Source organism: Myodes glareolus, chromosome 21 (assembly GCF_982192425.1).
Source record: "Myodes glareolus chromosome 21, mMyoGla1.1, whole genome shotgun sequence".
NCBI lineage: Eukaryota > Metazoa > Chordata > Mammalia > Rodentia > Cricetidae > Myodes > Myodes glareolus.
In genome coordinates, this window is record NC_142046.1 from 62,304,808 (window position 1) to 62,319,879 (window position 15,072).

The 15,072-nt window shown below is 35.6% G+C and overlaps 1 protein-coding gene across 1 annotated transcript in view; it reads left to right on the top strand.

Moving 5' to 3' along the window:
* Znf804a (zinc finger protein 804A) overlaps positions 1 to 9,942 on the top strand; it is a 177,808-nt gene extending 167,866 nt beyond the window's left edge. The window contains exons 3-4 of the mRNA XM_048426192.3: positions 3,717 to 3,847; positions 6,279 to 9,942. Of these exons, the coding sequence (XP_048282149.3) occupies positions 3,717 to 3,847; positions 6,279 to 9,459 (3,312 nt within the window). The 3' untranslated portion in view covers positions 9,460 to 9,942. The remainder of the gene's footprint in view (positions 1 to 3,716; positions 3,848 to 6,278) is intronic.
* Positions 9,943 to 15,072: the final 5,130 nt, after the last annotated feature.

Sequence of the window (15,072 nt, forward strand, 5' to 3'; positions counted from 1 at the left end):
TACTTGCTGCTTACAATAATGTTTCTCCCCTGAAAATATATAGGCTTTTTTTCTAGTCCTTTAACTACTGTTAGAAGAACACGACTAATATCAATTAATTTGCAAAACTCTTAAAGAGATTTCCCCAGTCGTGTTTCCAAATGAAAGCAATTTAACTGAAGAAACAGCAGGTATACTAACAGCTAAGAAGTGTGAGCTGCCTTAAGTGCTGAAGTTGTACTGAAACCAACGTTTTAAAATAAAAGTACCTTCCCTAATCACTGAATTTGAAATAGTTCCTTCTCTACCCATATCCCTGGACCCCTTTGTTTCAGCCACATCGAGTCACATTTCAGGACCTCCTCATATGACATAAATAATATTTTATATGCCCCGACATCTTTCCCTCTTGACCACAATAAAAATGTGAAAGGGAAAAGGCAATTTTCCATTGTCACAGATATTTTTTTATAGATTTTTATTGAGCTCTACATTTTCTTTGCTCTCCTTCCTCGCTCTCCCCTCTCCCATTCAACCGTGTTCCAAGGTCCCCATGCTCCCAGTTCACTCAGGAGATCTTGTCGTTTTCTACTTCCCATGTAGATTAGATCTATGTAAGTCTCTCTTAGTGCCCTCATTGTTGTCTAAATTCTCCGAGATTGTGGTTTGTAGGCTGTCACAGGTATTTAAAATGTGCCCAGAATAAATAACACTTGCAAAATAGAGGATACTTAGAAAAATTTAAATGAATACATGCATGGCAGCCTCCTCAGTTAGGCCTGGAAGCAGGTACTGAACAACAATACCAGAAAAATTGAGAGTTACATCATAGGATATGCAGGTTCTAAGAAAATTTGATTTCTCTTCCATTGTGTTTTGATTTGAAATGATTCTGGACAAGCCTATCTAATTTGCTTAGCTCCAGTCCTCACTTCCAGAACTATGTAAAAAATAGAACTTTGTGAATATAGGTATTTATTCTATGAATCAATAAAGTGATATTTCCTTAGTGAATTTTAGGGAGAAATACCAGTTGTAAATGGAGAAATACTGAAGTTCCATATGGTTATGAAAATGATTCAACCTTCCTATTAAGCATTACAAGCTAGCATTACTGACTGTCAAATTTAAAATCTTCAAAAAATGCTACTCGATGACAGACAAAGTACAACTTGTATATGGGTTTGAAAGGGTACAAACACGATGTAAAGCTATGTGTAGCTATCTGGAAAAAATATCAAACCCTTAAATAAAAAAGGACTTGATCAATGGTACTCCAGCATTTAGACATTCATGAAACTATCTGGCAATGAGCATGTCTCTAAATCATGAATAAATGCATTTAAGTTTTGTTTGTAATTTTTAAAGTGTTAGTAAAAAGTATAAGCAAAATTTAATTTTACATAATTTAAAATTTCTTCTTCTTGTTCATAACCGACCCACCCCCTCTGCCACTGGAAAACTTGTTCTTCTATCTTTTAAGTGAAATTTAAACTTAGCAATTCAACTAACCCTCTTTAATGATATGTATACTATTAATTATACATGCATATGTGTGTTTTGTGTATTTAGTTTAACAGTTTGCAATGTATATAAAAATTAGCTTTTTACTAAAGATTTTATTTAATAAAAATAAAAAAATCTGTCTTTTTTTTATAAATAAAAAAATTTTTTTTTATTTATAAAAAATAAAAATCTCCGTCTTATTGTTTTGTTTTTGGGAGCCTTAAGTATATACTTCACTTCTAAGAACTAGAAATGACAAAGAATGCTAAAATTGAGCAGTACATTGTCATTAGTCTATTATATTCTTACTTCATACCAGAAACAAGTTAACAAACACACTTTGTAATCTATAGCTACCTTTCTCAGTCATACAGAAACTATGATATCAAATCTTCTGTGACAAAGTTGTACAGTTGGACATTCATGACAATGTTCAACTAAACTCTAAATTTAATACTCCAAGAAGTCCTTCTCTTCCCAGGAATATACAAGGATTACCCCAGCTAAGACCCTAAGCAATAGTGGAGAGGGTGCATGGACTGGCCTTGTCCTATAAACAGATTGATGAATATCTCAAATGTCACCATACAACCTTCATCCAGTGATTGATGGAAACAGAGGCAGGAACCCTCAGTGGAGCACTGGACTGAGTTCCCAAAGTCCAAATGGAGAGTGGGAGAAATGAGAATATGAGCAAAGAGGTCAACACAATGATGGGGTCACCCACTGAAACAGTTTACCTGAGAAAATGGGAGCTCACCAACTTTAGCCGGACAGGGAAGAAACCAGCATAGGTCCAAAGTAGGCCCTCTGAATGTCGTTGTCAATTGCAAGGCTGGGGCAGACTGTGGACCACTGGCAACAACATCAAGATTAATCCCTATTGCATGGACTGGCTTTTTGGAAACCCATTGTATTTGGATGATACCTTGCTCAGCCTAGATATAGAAGGGAGGTCCTTGGACCTTCCCCAAAGTAATTTGCCTTAGTCTCTTTTAAAAAAAGAAATTATAGAAAAATGAGGTCCTTCTGAAGAAATAGATTATTGCTAATAAGAAAACTGAAAATGTGTCTGTGTTATTTAAATAATATCAAAGAATATAACAGGGAAAAATGATTGAGAGGATTATATAAATGTGTAAACCTACCTATAAAATTCAACAAAGATATCAGAAATCGCTCGGATCTGATTCTGTAGTTGATGTTACTGATGCTATATAGATTAAACTAAAAGTGAATTCAGCTCGAAAGAGTGAATTTTTTGAGGTATATAAAATATGTATATATAATTCTTGATTAAGATAATAGAACTTTAATAAATACTTATTGATTAGGCCTTTTTAATACAAGGCTACAGTGAATATGCATACAGTATCTCTTGAAATTTTATTCAACAACATCATAAAAATAGAGCCACATCATTCTGAGTTCTTTAGTCCTACTCTTTAAATACGACTCATCACAATTTTAACACATCACAAACTATTGAGAAAAATGCTATTTTTACCATTTTTATAACTATAGATTATCTCCATAAGAAACCATAGTTACAATAACTGAGGATGATCCTCTTTACTTTACCTTTCATGCAAATTCATGCAAACATTTACTGTTTGTTTTTAAGTGTTTTTGCATTTTTACTGTCCTTCAACTTAGAAGAAAATCTCTTTTTACTTCAGATTTAAAAATGCTCAACATAATAATTTCTGGAAAAAAAAGTAGATCTTTTTTTTTGCCTTGATTTGGGCAAAGTGCCTGATATTTGAGAGAATGGCTATTTAAGATATCACATCAATAGAAATCATTTGCCTTAGGCTTTATGGCATTAAGTCCTAGTACAGAGTACTTTCAATTAAAATAAGTTTTATTTTATTTTATAACCAAAATCCATAAATGTATTGAATTTGTTTAAAGCTTAGGGGCTTAAAAAATCTCTAATGCATTATCTAAATTAAGCAAAGATACTTAGAAGATCACAATCAATAGGAACAGAAGGAAGGTTGCAATTTCAATATAAGTAAAGCTCAGCGGCAACTTCTACTGTAATATAATTACACGGTTGGGCCTTTTTACAAGCCAAAATGGAAGAAAATATTTTTGGTAAAAACAGGTTTTGCATTGATGGTGTTTTCCTTTGAGGAAGTCAATATATTGAAAAATTCCTGCAACGACATAACTTTAAAGTTGCTCTAGACTTAGATGCTTTTAATTATTTTCATATGTTTTAATAGAGGCTCAAAGAACTGAAACAGAGAGAATTTGCTCGAAATGTAGCATCTAAATCCAGGAAGGATGAAAGAAAACAGGAAAAGGCACTCCAACGTCTTCACAAGCTGGCTGAGCTAAGAAAGGAAACTGTGTGGTGAGTCTATAAGAAAATGTTAACTTTCCTTAAAATACACCTAAAACATAGCTGCAGGAGTTAGAAACGAAGGGCAAAACTCTATTTATTTTAGTACACAGAAAACGGCATACATGTTTGCATGGCCTTCTGCAGAAGTAAAGAGCAATTTGAATTTCATTCAAACACCAGTTTAATGCATATTTCACTAAACTCACAAATTACTGTAATCTCAGCTTATAAGAGTAAATTTTACATCAGTAGAGGCTTGTATCTAAGCCATCTTAATTGAAAGCTGTCCCATTTCTTCATGAAATTCAAACCATCCGACTGAGGATAAGAGCACACCACTATCTCCCGACTCTTGGCAAAAAGAGTTTTTGAGAAGGTCTTATTTTGTTTTTTACATGATAATTTGGAGGCAGCTTCTTCAAAATTGCTTTTAAATTTGAGAAAGAGAGGTCAGAAAGATGCTGCACACTTCAGAAGCAGTTCAAAATTTGTTTCCCTGTGAATAAACTATAGCTGGACTGTTAGAAGTTCACAGCTCTTAAACTTTGACCCGCTCCTCAGAGTGAGCAGCTGTTAGATGTGAACAGAGTCATAATTCAGACCTCACCAGCCCAGTTAGGGCAATTCTATTAAAAGAAGATCACTTGTAACTTGCCCTTATTTCTCTCAACAAATGAAGTCTCTCTTGTCACTGTCTATAACAAAGATTTCATGCTAAATTAATTTCTTATGGAATATTGCTATGGAATATTTTAACTAAGAAAACATTTTAGAAATTCCAAATTTAAAATTTAGAACAGCGTGGGCATTTTTTAAAATCCAATGTGGAATTGTTTGAAGACAGAGCTGCTCAACTAGAGTAGTGAGATCTGTTTACTGTTGTGGCATCAGATGCCGAGCTGCTGCCAATCAAGGCTGTGTAGAATCGTGGGACCTAACTACTACATAATTATATTATACTATAGAATGCAATTATATAGGAATAGAATTTGCCACGTAGCTTCTGATATGTTAAGAAAGCTGTATTTATGTTATAAATAATTTTCATATTACTTATCTTAATTAAAACTTTCAGTAAACAATATTTCTCATTGAACACACACAAGAACACACACAACTCCATGAGTTTTATGCATGCAAAAATGGCAATGTTACTTAGAAGCAAGTCGCAAGCAGATATACATTGTGTTAGAGATCTTAAAAATCAGGTATGACATTTGGCCATTTGAAATTTCTTACAAACAAATGCTTAGAATGGAATGGAATTTCTCTTAAGGTAACTGGTACTATGAAGGTAAGGTTTAGGAAATTCCTGTATTATATACAGGCTGTCATTCTTTTACATTGAAACCTAGTATTTATGATATACTTCCAAATACAAATGGGATATAACTCATATTTTAGATGAATAATATTCTATCCTACGGGAATACATATTATAAAATAACTTTCAACTTCTAATTAATTTTAATTTTTTGAGCTTAGCAATTCCAAAAGACCCATAGATCATCCCTAGCTAACTTAACTGACAGCAAAGTGTTGGGCAAAAGAAGACTTAATGAAATCTGGCTGAAATGAATCATTGAACCAAATTCCCAGCCTTTCAAAAACCTTTATTAAGATTTTATTAAGATCTTTACTAAGGTGGCGTTTGTTGTTTTGTTTGTTTTTGTCTGTTTCTTTGGTATTTGTTTTATAAGATCAATGTTGAAAATTATTCCCATTTAAAAGTAACTTTACTGTAGAGAATTTTAAAATGCTTTATTAAGTGGCTATTTAAGTGGCTTTATTAAGTGGGTAGAAAATTGATTGGGAAGCAATAATCTATAAGCAAAAGAATGTCCTGCATATTGTTTCCAGCTATAGAGAGCATCCTAGATGATAACACCAGGTTGCCCCAACAAAGATACTGAATCTCTGGCACCCTATGAAATAACCACAAAACATATTTAAATCAAAGTCATGAATTTGTAACAGATGCTAAATTTGAAAACAAATGAGACATTAATAGTCAGATGTGAATGAAGGAGAAGCTGAGGAAGACCATACTCATTGCTGAACTGTCTGCTACGGACAGACTCAGATCCGAGAAAATCATTGCCTTCATTTGTGCACCCTATACCTGTCGCCACTATGATCCAGTGAACACTTCTTATCCACTGGGTGCACACATTACCTTGGCTAGACTAAGCAGAGCAGGAACAGAAACCAAAAGTCAGGGTCTGGAGGGAGGCCTTTTAGATATTGTGAGGTACACTGTTTTGATGTGGACAGGAAGAACATTAATGGACTTGGCATGGAGAAAGCAAGCAGAATACACTATCTACATGTATAACAGTATCAAACTAAAAAGATTAATCAAAAAAGTGGAATTATATATCTAAGAAATAAGTCACTGGATGGTTTTCTCCTAGTAACGTACACCCCTCCTGTTCTGCAGTGCTCCTGGAAGTGGCCCCATGTTCAAGTCAACAACTGTCACTGTGAGAGAAAATCTCCATGAAGTTTCCCAAAAGGAGGCTGGAGATTCAGCTGATAATCAGCAAGAACTAACTCCTAGGGAAGAGAAGGGGAAAGATGCCACTACAGCTTCTGCCGAAATGGAAAGTGCAGGTAACTGCAAAGCCAGTAATTGCCAGCTTGGGGATCAAGCCCAGGGCACCCACAGACATAGAGTTGGTTTTTCCTTTGCATTTCCAAAGAAAGCCTCTGTGAAACTGGAGTCTTCAGCTGCCGCCTTCTCTGAATGCAGTGATGAGTCCTCTGCGGAGAAAGAATCTGGCAGGAAAACTAGATTTGTTCCCAGCACTTGTCACATGCAACTATCATCACCAACACGTGAGCTTCTCGGCTCTGAAGAGAAAGCTAACTCTTCTTACCCACCAGAGGCCATGTGTACTGACCAAACAACTCCTCAAGTTGAAGAGATGAAAGAAACCTTTAATGAAAAAATTACACCATTGACTTCCTTTTGCCAACTTCAACTCCCTGTATGTTCTGATACAGATACCTGTCAAAATTCAGCACCATTTGAAGATCAAAGATCAATGGTAGATGTTATTGTTAATGAAGACATACTTGTGAGTCAAAACAGCCCTGACTTCATAGAAAAAAATCCCACTGTGCCTAATGACTGCACACCAGCACAAACTACCACAGAGAAAAACACTAAGATTAATGATGTGTCCAAAATGGAAACTGGAGATAAAATTGATCATGAATCATTGATACCTTCAAATGCTGCAGAGGAAAACATAACATTACAAAAAGGACCAGATTTATGTAAAAGACAACGTGACCCATTTGTACCTGTACTTAACAAGCTTGGATCTTCAGTGCTTCAGTGGCCATCAGAAATGCTTATTTATACAACTACAGAGCCATCAATATCTTATAGCTGTAATCCACTCTGTTTTGACTTCAAGTCCACTAAATTAAACAACAATCAACATAAAAATAAGCTGACCTTAAATGACCTTAATTTTCAACAGAAGGAAGACTTTAGCAAGACACCAGATGCTGATTGCAGTGATGCACCAACTGCAGGAGTCACAAATGGTGAAATTAGCAGTAATAAAAATGATCACACTAAAGTTGCTGCTCTTCAGGCTGTCCACATTCTGTCTAATTATGATTTAGAACAAAATGAGAACGTGGATCAGAAGTATAAAGACATTTCCTGTATGAACAGAAAAGCAAACAAATACAATTTTACTAGAAATCAAATTAAACGGGATACGCTAAATGAGAAATATAACAAAAGCAGGTTGAAGGAGACTCATGAACACTGGTTCCATAAAAGTAGAAGGAAGAAGAAAAGGAGAAAGCTATGTCACCATCACCATGGGGAGACAACCAAAGAACCTGAAGGTCCCTGCAAAGTGGGAATAGATGGCCAGTGCACTGATGAGTCAAGAAAAGGTTCACAGGAACCAGTTCCTGAGAGCCAGCAAGGGAGTCCAGAGCAACAGGCAGACTTGCATCAGCTACCTGACGAAAAAGCCAACGCAGAATCTATAAATGTAAACAAAAATGGAGAAATGAATGAATCCAACAATGATGTTATCAGTTCTCAAAACCATGAAGGAAGAAACACAATACTTGTAAATGGACAAACAAATCCACCAATGATACATTCTGGGAAACAAAATCTGACATATTCCAGAACTTACTGTATTTGGAAAGTCAGGACGTCGAACTGTCAAGGGGATGACAGGGGCTTAGTTCCTCAAAGCGATGTGAAAGGCCCCAGTCAGAATCAGCCTGTTAAAAGAGATTACAATTCTCTCTTGAATGAAGCAGAAAGATATCATCGGAAACGCAGACAACACTCATGTTCTTATTCATCTGATGAAAACCATCAGAATCATTTAGCAGAAGAATATTTGGGTCCACCAAGTGCTTCAGCCACTCCCTGTCAGCCGAAGAAGAAACGAAGGAGAAAAAGAAGTCGATTCCACATTGGAGGCAGAACTGTGAAAATCAAAGACAATTCAGATTATTCCATGAAAAGAAGTTCTTCTTTGAGTCCCTCAGATGGCTTAGTAAAGGAGGACAAAAATGACAAAATAAAACCACAAGAAAACATAAGTCTGGGGACGAGCTCAGAGCAAACAGAGCACAAAGCGATGCTACATCCTTGCAGTCCACTGCCTTCTGAAACCAGTGGCAAAAGTGAGCATTCGGCAATGGAGCCTACTCCATTGGACTTATCACAGGCTCCAGATGATCTCCCTACATCTGCGCATGTAGCGAGGGCTGAATCAAATGACTCAAGTGACAGTACCTTGCTTGAACACAATCAAAGAAGCCAGACTACAGTCAGCAATGAAAAGCAAATTCCTTTCAAGGTGCCTAATACTGAAAGGAAATTTAGAAACTCACAGACTAAATCATATGTTTGCCGTTATGAACTGGCCGAGACCATTCCACAGGGAAAGACGAATGAGACATCGACAGAGTGGCTCTGTTACAACTCTGGAATCCTTAGCACGCAGCCACCATTACCATTCAAGGAAGCCCATGTCAGTGGTCACGCCTTTGTAACCACAGAGCAAATCTTGGCTCCATTAGCTTTACCAGAGCAAGCATTGTTGATTCCAATAGAGAACCATGACAAGTTAAAACATCTGCCGTGCGAGGTCTACCAGCACATTATTCAGCCAAACATGCTAGCCAACAAGGTCAAATTTACCTTTCCTCCCACTCCCCTTCCCCCTCCGGGCACTCCGGTGCAGCCTTTGCCTTTACAGCGGCCCTTCTGTTCTACCTCTGTTACTACTATCCATCACACTGTTTTGCAGCATCATGCTGCAGCCGCTGCAGCTGCCGCCGCAGCCGCAGCTGCAGGAACCTTCAAAGTGCTTCAGCCACATCAGCAGTTTCTCCCCCAAGTCCCAGCTCTCACCAGGGCATCTATACCTCAGATCTCGGTAGGAACTGTAGGACCTAGGCTTTGTCCCGGCAGCCAGCCAGCTCTGGTTGCTTCTCCTCAGATGCCAATCATCCCTGCTTCAGTTCTTCACCCCAGCCACTTGGCGTTTCCACCATTACCCCATGCTCTTTTCCCTTCGCTGCTTTCACCCCATCCAACAGTCATTCCTCTGCAGCCCCTCTTCTAGTCACCACCATAAAGAAAAAAGAATATATACGTACATATATAAATATATATATGAATAGGTATCTATCTACATGCATAATTGGCTATTTAACTGGCAAAATAAAATGGCCAAAGTTGGCCTTATTGATTTCAAATCATTTACTATAAGTGTAATGATGCTAATAAATTAATAAAGTTGCTGATATATAATATTATTAAAGCACTGAATAGTTTGAGAATCCATACAATATATGCTGTATATTAAAATGATGTCTTAAAAGTATGCATAATGTACATAAAATATATTTATAGTACTGTAATTTATGTTGTAAAGTATGCTCCTTGTTTTTCTAATCTTTGTGTATTTGCACCTATTTGACGTTTAGACAAAGCTGATGGCCCTATTTGTTTTGTATCATGTTCCTTGAATCTGTAAATTCAGTGAAATATATCTCTTGCAATAAATTTTTGTTAATTATTTAAGTAAAACAAACTTTGGTGTTTAGATGGTCTTTGCTGATTTACTACTGCCGGCAATAGATTATGTTACATTTATTATTTTCTTCTGTCTCTTGGTATCACAAAATCACCAAAACCCAAGTATCTTCAGATTTTTTTCCACACTTAAAAGTTGTCATCAGTCACAGCAAATACAATTGATAGTACATTTGTTTGAATCTCCATTTCTTATAATGTAGCTTATATCGAGAATTTATTGCATTGTGTAGCCAAGCATTTAGACAAAAGTCAAGGAACTTTACATTGAATCAATTTTAGGATTTGAAAGGGTAATAAGATATATATATGAGAAATGTATACTATTCCCCATAGGCATACTAAAACAGAAATGTCAACTAATATAAGTGTGTCATAAAACTTATGAATATCAAAATTCTTAGTTATTATATTCATTTTTCAAGTCCTATAGGAAATATACATATGAATATATTAACATGAATTAAGAACTAATTTCAATGTTAGTAAGTCACTGGTCAATGACAACTTGAGATGAACTGCAAAAGCACACCCCGTGTCTTGATATACTCTTGAAAATACAGATATGAGAAAAACTAAAAATCAACAACTGTCCCTCAGTAATTCTGTCTATGCACTCAAGTTTGTAAACATCTTTCCAAGTCAGGAGAAACAGCTGTAGACAGTTCCGGACTGCACTTCAAGATCCTGCTGTATGTGTAGTTAGCTCAGTATTGTAGTTTAATAAACTATTGATGGATAATAAAGAATGCAGATATTTAGTAGAAACCTTGAAGGAGCACAGTTTCGCCAAGTAAATTTCCTAGTTGTGTCTGCTACAGTTAATGGCATCTTATAAGAGGTTTTCATGCCAGGCAGCATCAGACACAAAGGTTAGAAGAGTCTTGTCATATCAGAGAAGACAATAGGCTTCAACATTCATGTGATCCTGTTCTGAGAAAGTACGTATGTGAACTGAAAAGCAAAATATAAGGCATCCACCATACCATAAAAATCAATATAAAGTCCTGTTTTAAATAAGAGCCAAGGGAGAAAGTTATAACAATTATTTTCATTATTATTTACTATAATAATAATTTCTTTGAATGTTCTCCTGAACATTTTGATAAATAAGAAGGTAAACTGCATTTATAGGATGCAGGCACTTTTATTTCAAGTGCTTTAAGATATTATGTCCCCAAAATGGAACTAAAATTGGAAGACAGGGCTTTTCCCCAAACAAAATATTTAAATATATTTAAATATATTTTTGAAGACAAAATAGATGAAGGTATCTACTGGAAAGTGCTGGCCCAGATAGCTTTCTATATCTGAACAAGATTGTTGCTTATTCTGTCTCAAGCCCAAACTGACTTTCTGACTTAACAATGTGCATCTTTCTTCCCATCGTCCTATGACTCTCATCCAGCTTGTCCATTTTTATCTCTTGTTTATATCTTGCAATTTCTTATTCCCAGTGCTTCTCCCTGCAATTAACTTCACACACAATTGTGTGATTCCTCTTCCTTCTCCACATTATCATTTCTGTTTTCATTTCTAAATGATGCAGCTCTTCTACTATTTAAATTATTGTTGCTAAACCATGTGGTTAGCTAGACTTACTTAGCTTTTAAATCACAATAACCATATAATTTGTTGCTGTCACATGGCAGGAATTTTTGAAACGTTCTTATGTAAGATAAATGGATGTTGAACTGGGGTGTTAAATTGTTAGATTGTCACGGATACAGACGGTTGAACAAGGGATGACTGCAGTTAAGTGCTATCAAAGTCATTATGATTATAGATTCATAGCTATATTTAATACCATCCTGAGATATTGTTTACTTTATCTTCTCACCCATAATGTGTTAGAAGTATGAATTTATAAAGAGACACTTGTTCCTCTATCCTGATAACACTCTCTTCAATCAAGTGACTCAGGTCAACTGGCTGAAGAGCAAAATGAAGAGTGGAAAATAAAACAAGAGTCAAGAAAGTGTCTTCAGGCAGTGTAGCCATCAGACCACTAAAGTTTAAATTCCCTGTAATTGAGGAGTTCTCAAGTCAGTGGGGCAGCCATTCATGCCCTGTGAGCAGCAGGGGGTATTTTCTTGTGTTTTTTTCTAAGCATTACATCTTACTTTATAGGTACCACCGGAATCTACTTTTTGGTCCTATATTTATAAGCTCTGTGAGTAACAACATACTAAACCATATTTCTAAAGTAAACACTACAGTGTTCATTTTATGGATCTCTATTCTTATCTTAGTCTTGGTGGCCAATAAGTCAACTCTGTTTTACAGTTAGGTCTCCATTCTCCAAATTATCCACCTTGGATATGTCATCTTCAGGTGTAGCTTCTCGTGCGACACTTTCGGAACACAACCATACCATTATAGACTTCATTTTAAACTTATTTTGGATTTTATAATTTTCTACATAAATATGAAAATTCTTTCTAGTCATATGAGCAAAGTATCTCCGGTGAAGTACATGCCAGCACCCATCTATCATTGCACTGCTCAAGGTCTACCACCCTAGCTGTCATAGCTACTGACTTCTTTTAGTGGATATGAGCATGGCAGTCAGACTTCAACATTTTTGTTTCTACATATACACTTGACTAAGCAAGCAGTCCGTCAATATCCAATGAGACTGAAATTTTGTTGAGAAATTCCCATTCAGGTTACTTCTGCCCCCCCCACAAAAAAACAACTTCTAGTTCTATTTTCTTGCAGCATGAAACACAACATTATTTTTTATAAATAATTCCTTGTGCTGCAGACAATGGATTGTTTACCCAATCATCTAGAACACAATTTCTCTGTGACCGTGCAGTCTATTACACACATGAGCACATAAAATCAATGATGAGGAGTAAATCCTGCGTGAATAAAATCTCTTAATTCTATAGAGAATGTATCTGTACTACTGTACATCTTCATTCTGAGCTTCGCCTAAATCATCTGCAGTTAAAATATAATTTTCAGAGTAAATGGTTTTCATGAAGAATGCACTTTCTAGTGAAATTATATATAAAATAAAAGTAGGACTCTAAAAGTGAAAAATCAGTCTTGAATTAAATCTTTATTCCTTTCCCAAAAGTTCAGCCTCCCTTCCTAGGAGTGTGCAATCAACTGGTCTACAGCCTTTGGAATATCTGTTAGATTTTGTAACTGCATATGTTCGAGACACAAAACTTTTACTGCTGAAGAAATGAATAAAGTACAAATGTCATTCATGTTATTAAAATCTGCGTTCATGTGAGGACAGCACATTTGCAAATCTATTGGCGCATACAAAGTTAGCTATTGCATTATTAATCGTTTGAATAGATAAGTTATACTGTCTATGCCTTTCATTAACTGCCTCTTGTTCTCCTTTCGCATTCTTTTTTGTATGATTTTCCTTTTCCTTCTAAGATTTGCTTAGTTAAACCACAATCTCTTGCGTGTTCTTGGGAAGGTCGTTTCCTCCAAGAAGTTTTTCGGTCAACTCACTACCTTTGCTCTCATATATATATATATATATATATATATATATATATATATATAACTAGATAAAGGCATAGGATGTGTGACCACTGCAAGGAAAGCCCCTGAAGACCTGCTTCAAAGGTAGAAATAGTGATTGATGTATTGTCTGCAAATGACTAGAATCTATCCCACTACCTTCAAATCTTAGGAACTGTGCACACCTCTCTACAGAGAGAACTGGTTGATTTCATACAATGACCCATCTCTTAACTCAAAAGCATCATTTCTCTCTATATTCATAAGCTTTCCAAACTTTAGCAATATAAGCTTTCAAATCCTGATTGAGCACCAGTGCTGTTGACAAAACATAGGTGTCAATCTAAGTTTTCCCTTATTTTTTGTACTCCTATTCTCTAACTTTTAAACAATCTAATAATTTTATTATATCTTCATGTGGTTATTTGTGAATAAATACTCAAATCTTGACAAATATATCTAGTCTTTTCCTTTTTAAACATTCTGGTTTTACTTGTTTCATGTTATTTTTCTATATAAACTGCTTCCTAACACAATTCTTTCTTCTTTCCCTGTCTCTATTGCCATCACAGTCTTCAGAATATGATGCTATATATTTGTGGTAAAAAGAATGCCCACTGTACTTCAACCTGTCAACACATAGTTTGTTTAATATTGTCTTCCACAACTAGTTTGCATATTTATGTTTGCCTACTTAACATATAATTGCTTATTGGTTACATTTTATTCTGAATATTATATCAAAATTATGAACAAGAAACATAAGTTCTAGAGAGTTTTTGCATATGAGTTTTCCTGACAAACCTCATGTTGAACAGGCTTCTAGAAATATAGCTTTATATTCTTTAAAATTATTATTAAGCCACAACCATTCATACATTAATTCATGTTGTGCTCCAAAAGCCAAGATATACTGAACTAGGAGAAAAATTCATATGATCATATATAACACAAGTCATTTTCTTTTACTTTGATGACATAATTTAGTGATTAAGTCCCTACCTGAAAAACTCTCTGGTTAAACAGGTCTAACTTACTTAGTCCATACTTTCGTAGAGAACAAGGCTATATCTTATATTTTTGCTCTCACAATACCTAGCTCTTTCATGTATTCTGCAAATTAGAGTCTTTTTCTGAGATTCTTCCCTTGTTGACAGAAGTTTTTGTCCCTCCCAGTGTCGCAGCTATTCAGTACCAAAGAAATACACAGAGGTCTACAATAATTATAAACAATTGGACTAGTAGCTCAGGCTTCTTATTTATTAATTCTTACATCTTAAATTAGCCCACTATTCTTGTCTATGTTAACCACATGGCTTGGTACCTTCATCAGCGAGACATTCTCATCTTGCATCCTCTGCATCTGGGTCATAATTGCAGATTGTGTCTTTCCTGTTCCCAGAATTCTCCTGTTCTCATTGCCCTGCTTCTACATCCTGCCTGTTTGCCCTGCCTATACCTCCTGTCTGGCTACTGGCCAATCAGCATTTTATTAAACAAGTACAAGAAACAAATCTTTACAGGGCAAAACCATTGTCTCACAGCATTTTCTCCCCACCCCCCTTTTTTTCCAAAACAAGAATTCTGAATCTAATCTCCCTTGTTTAGCTTTTTTCCTGACCATTAATCATAACAACTTGTAACC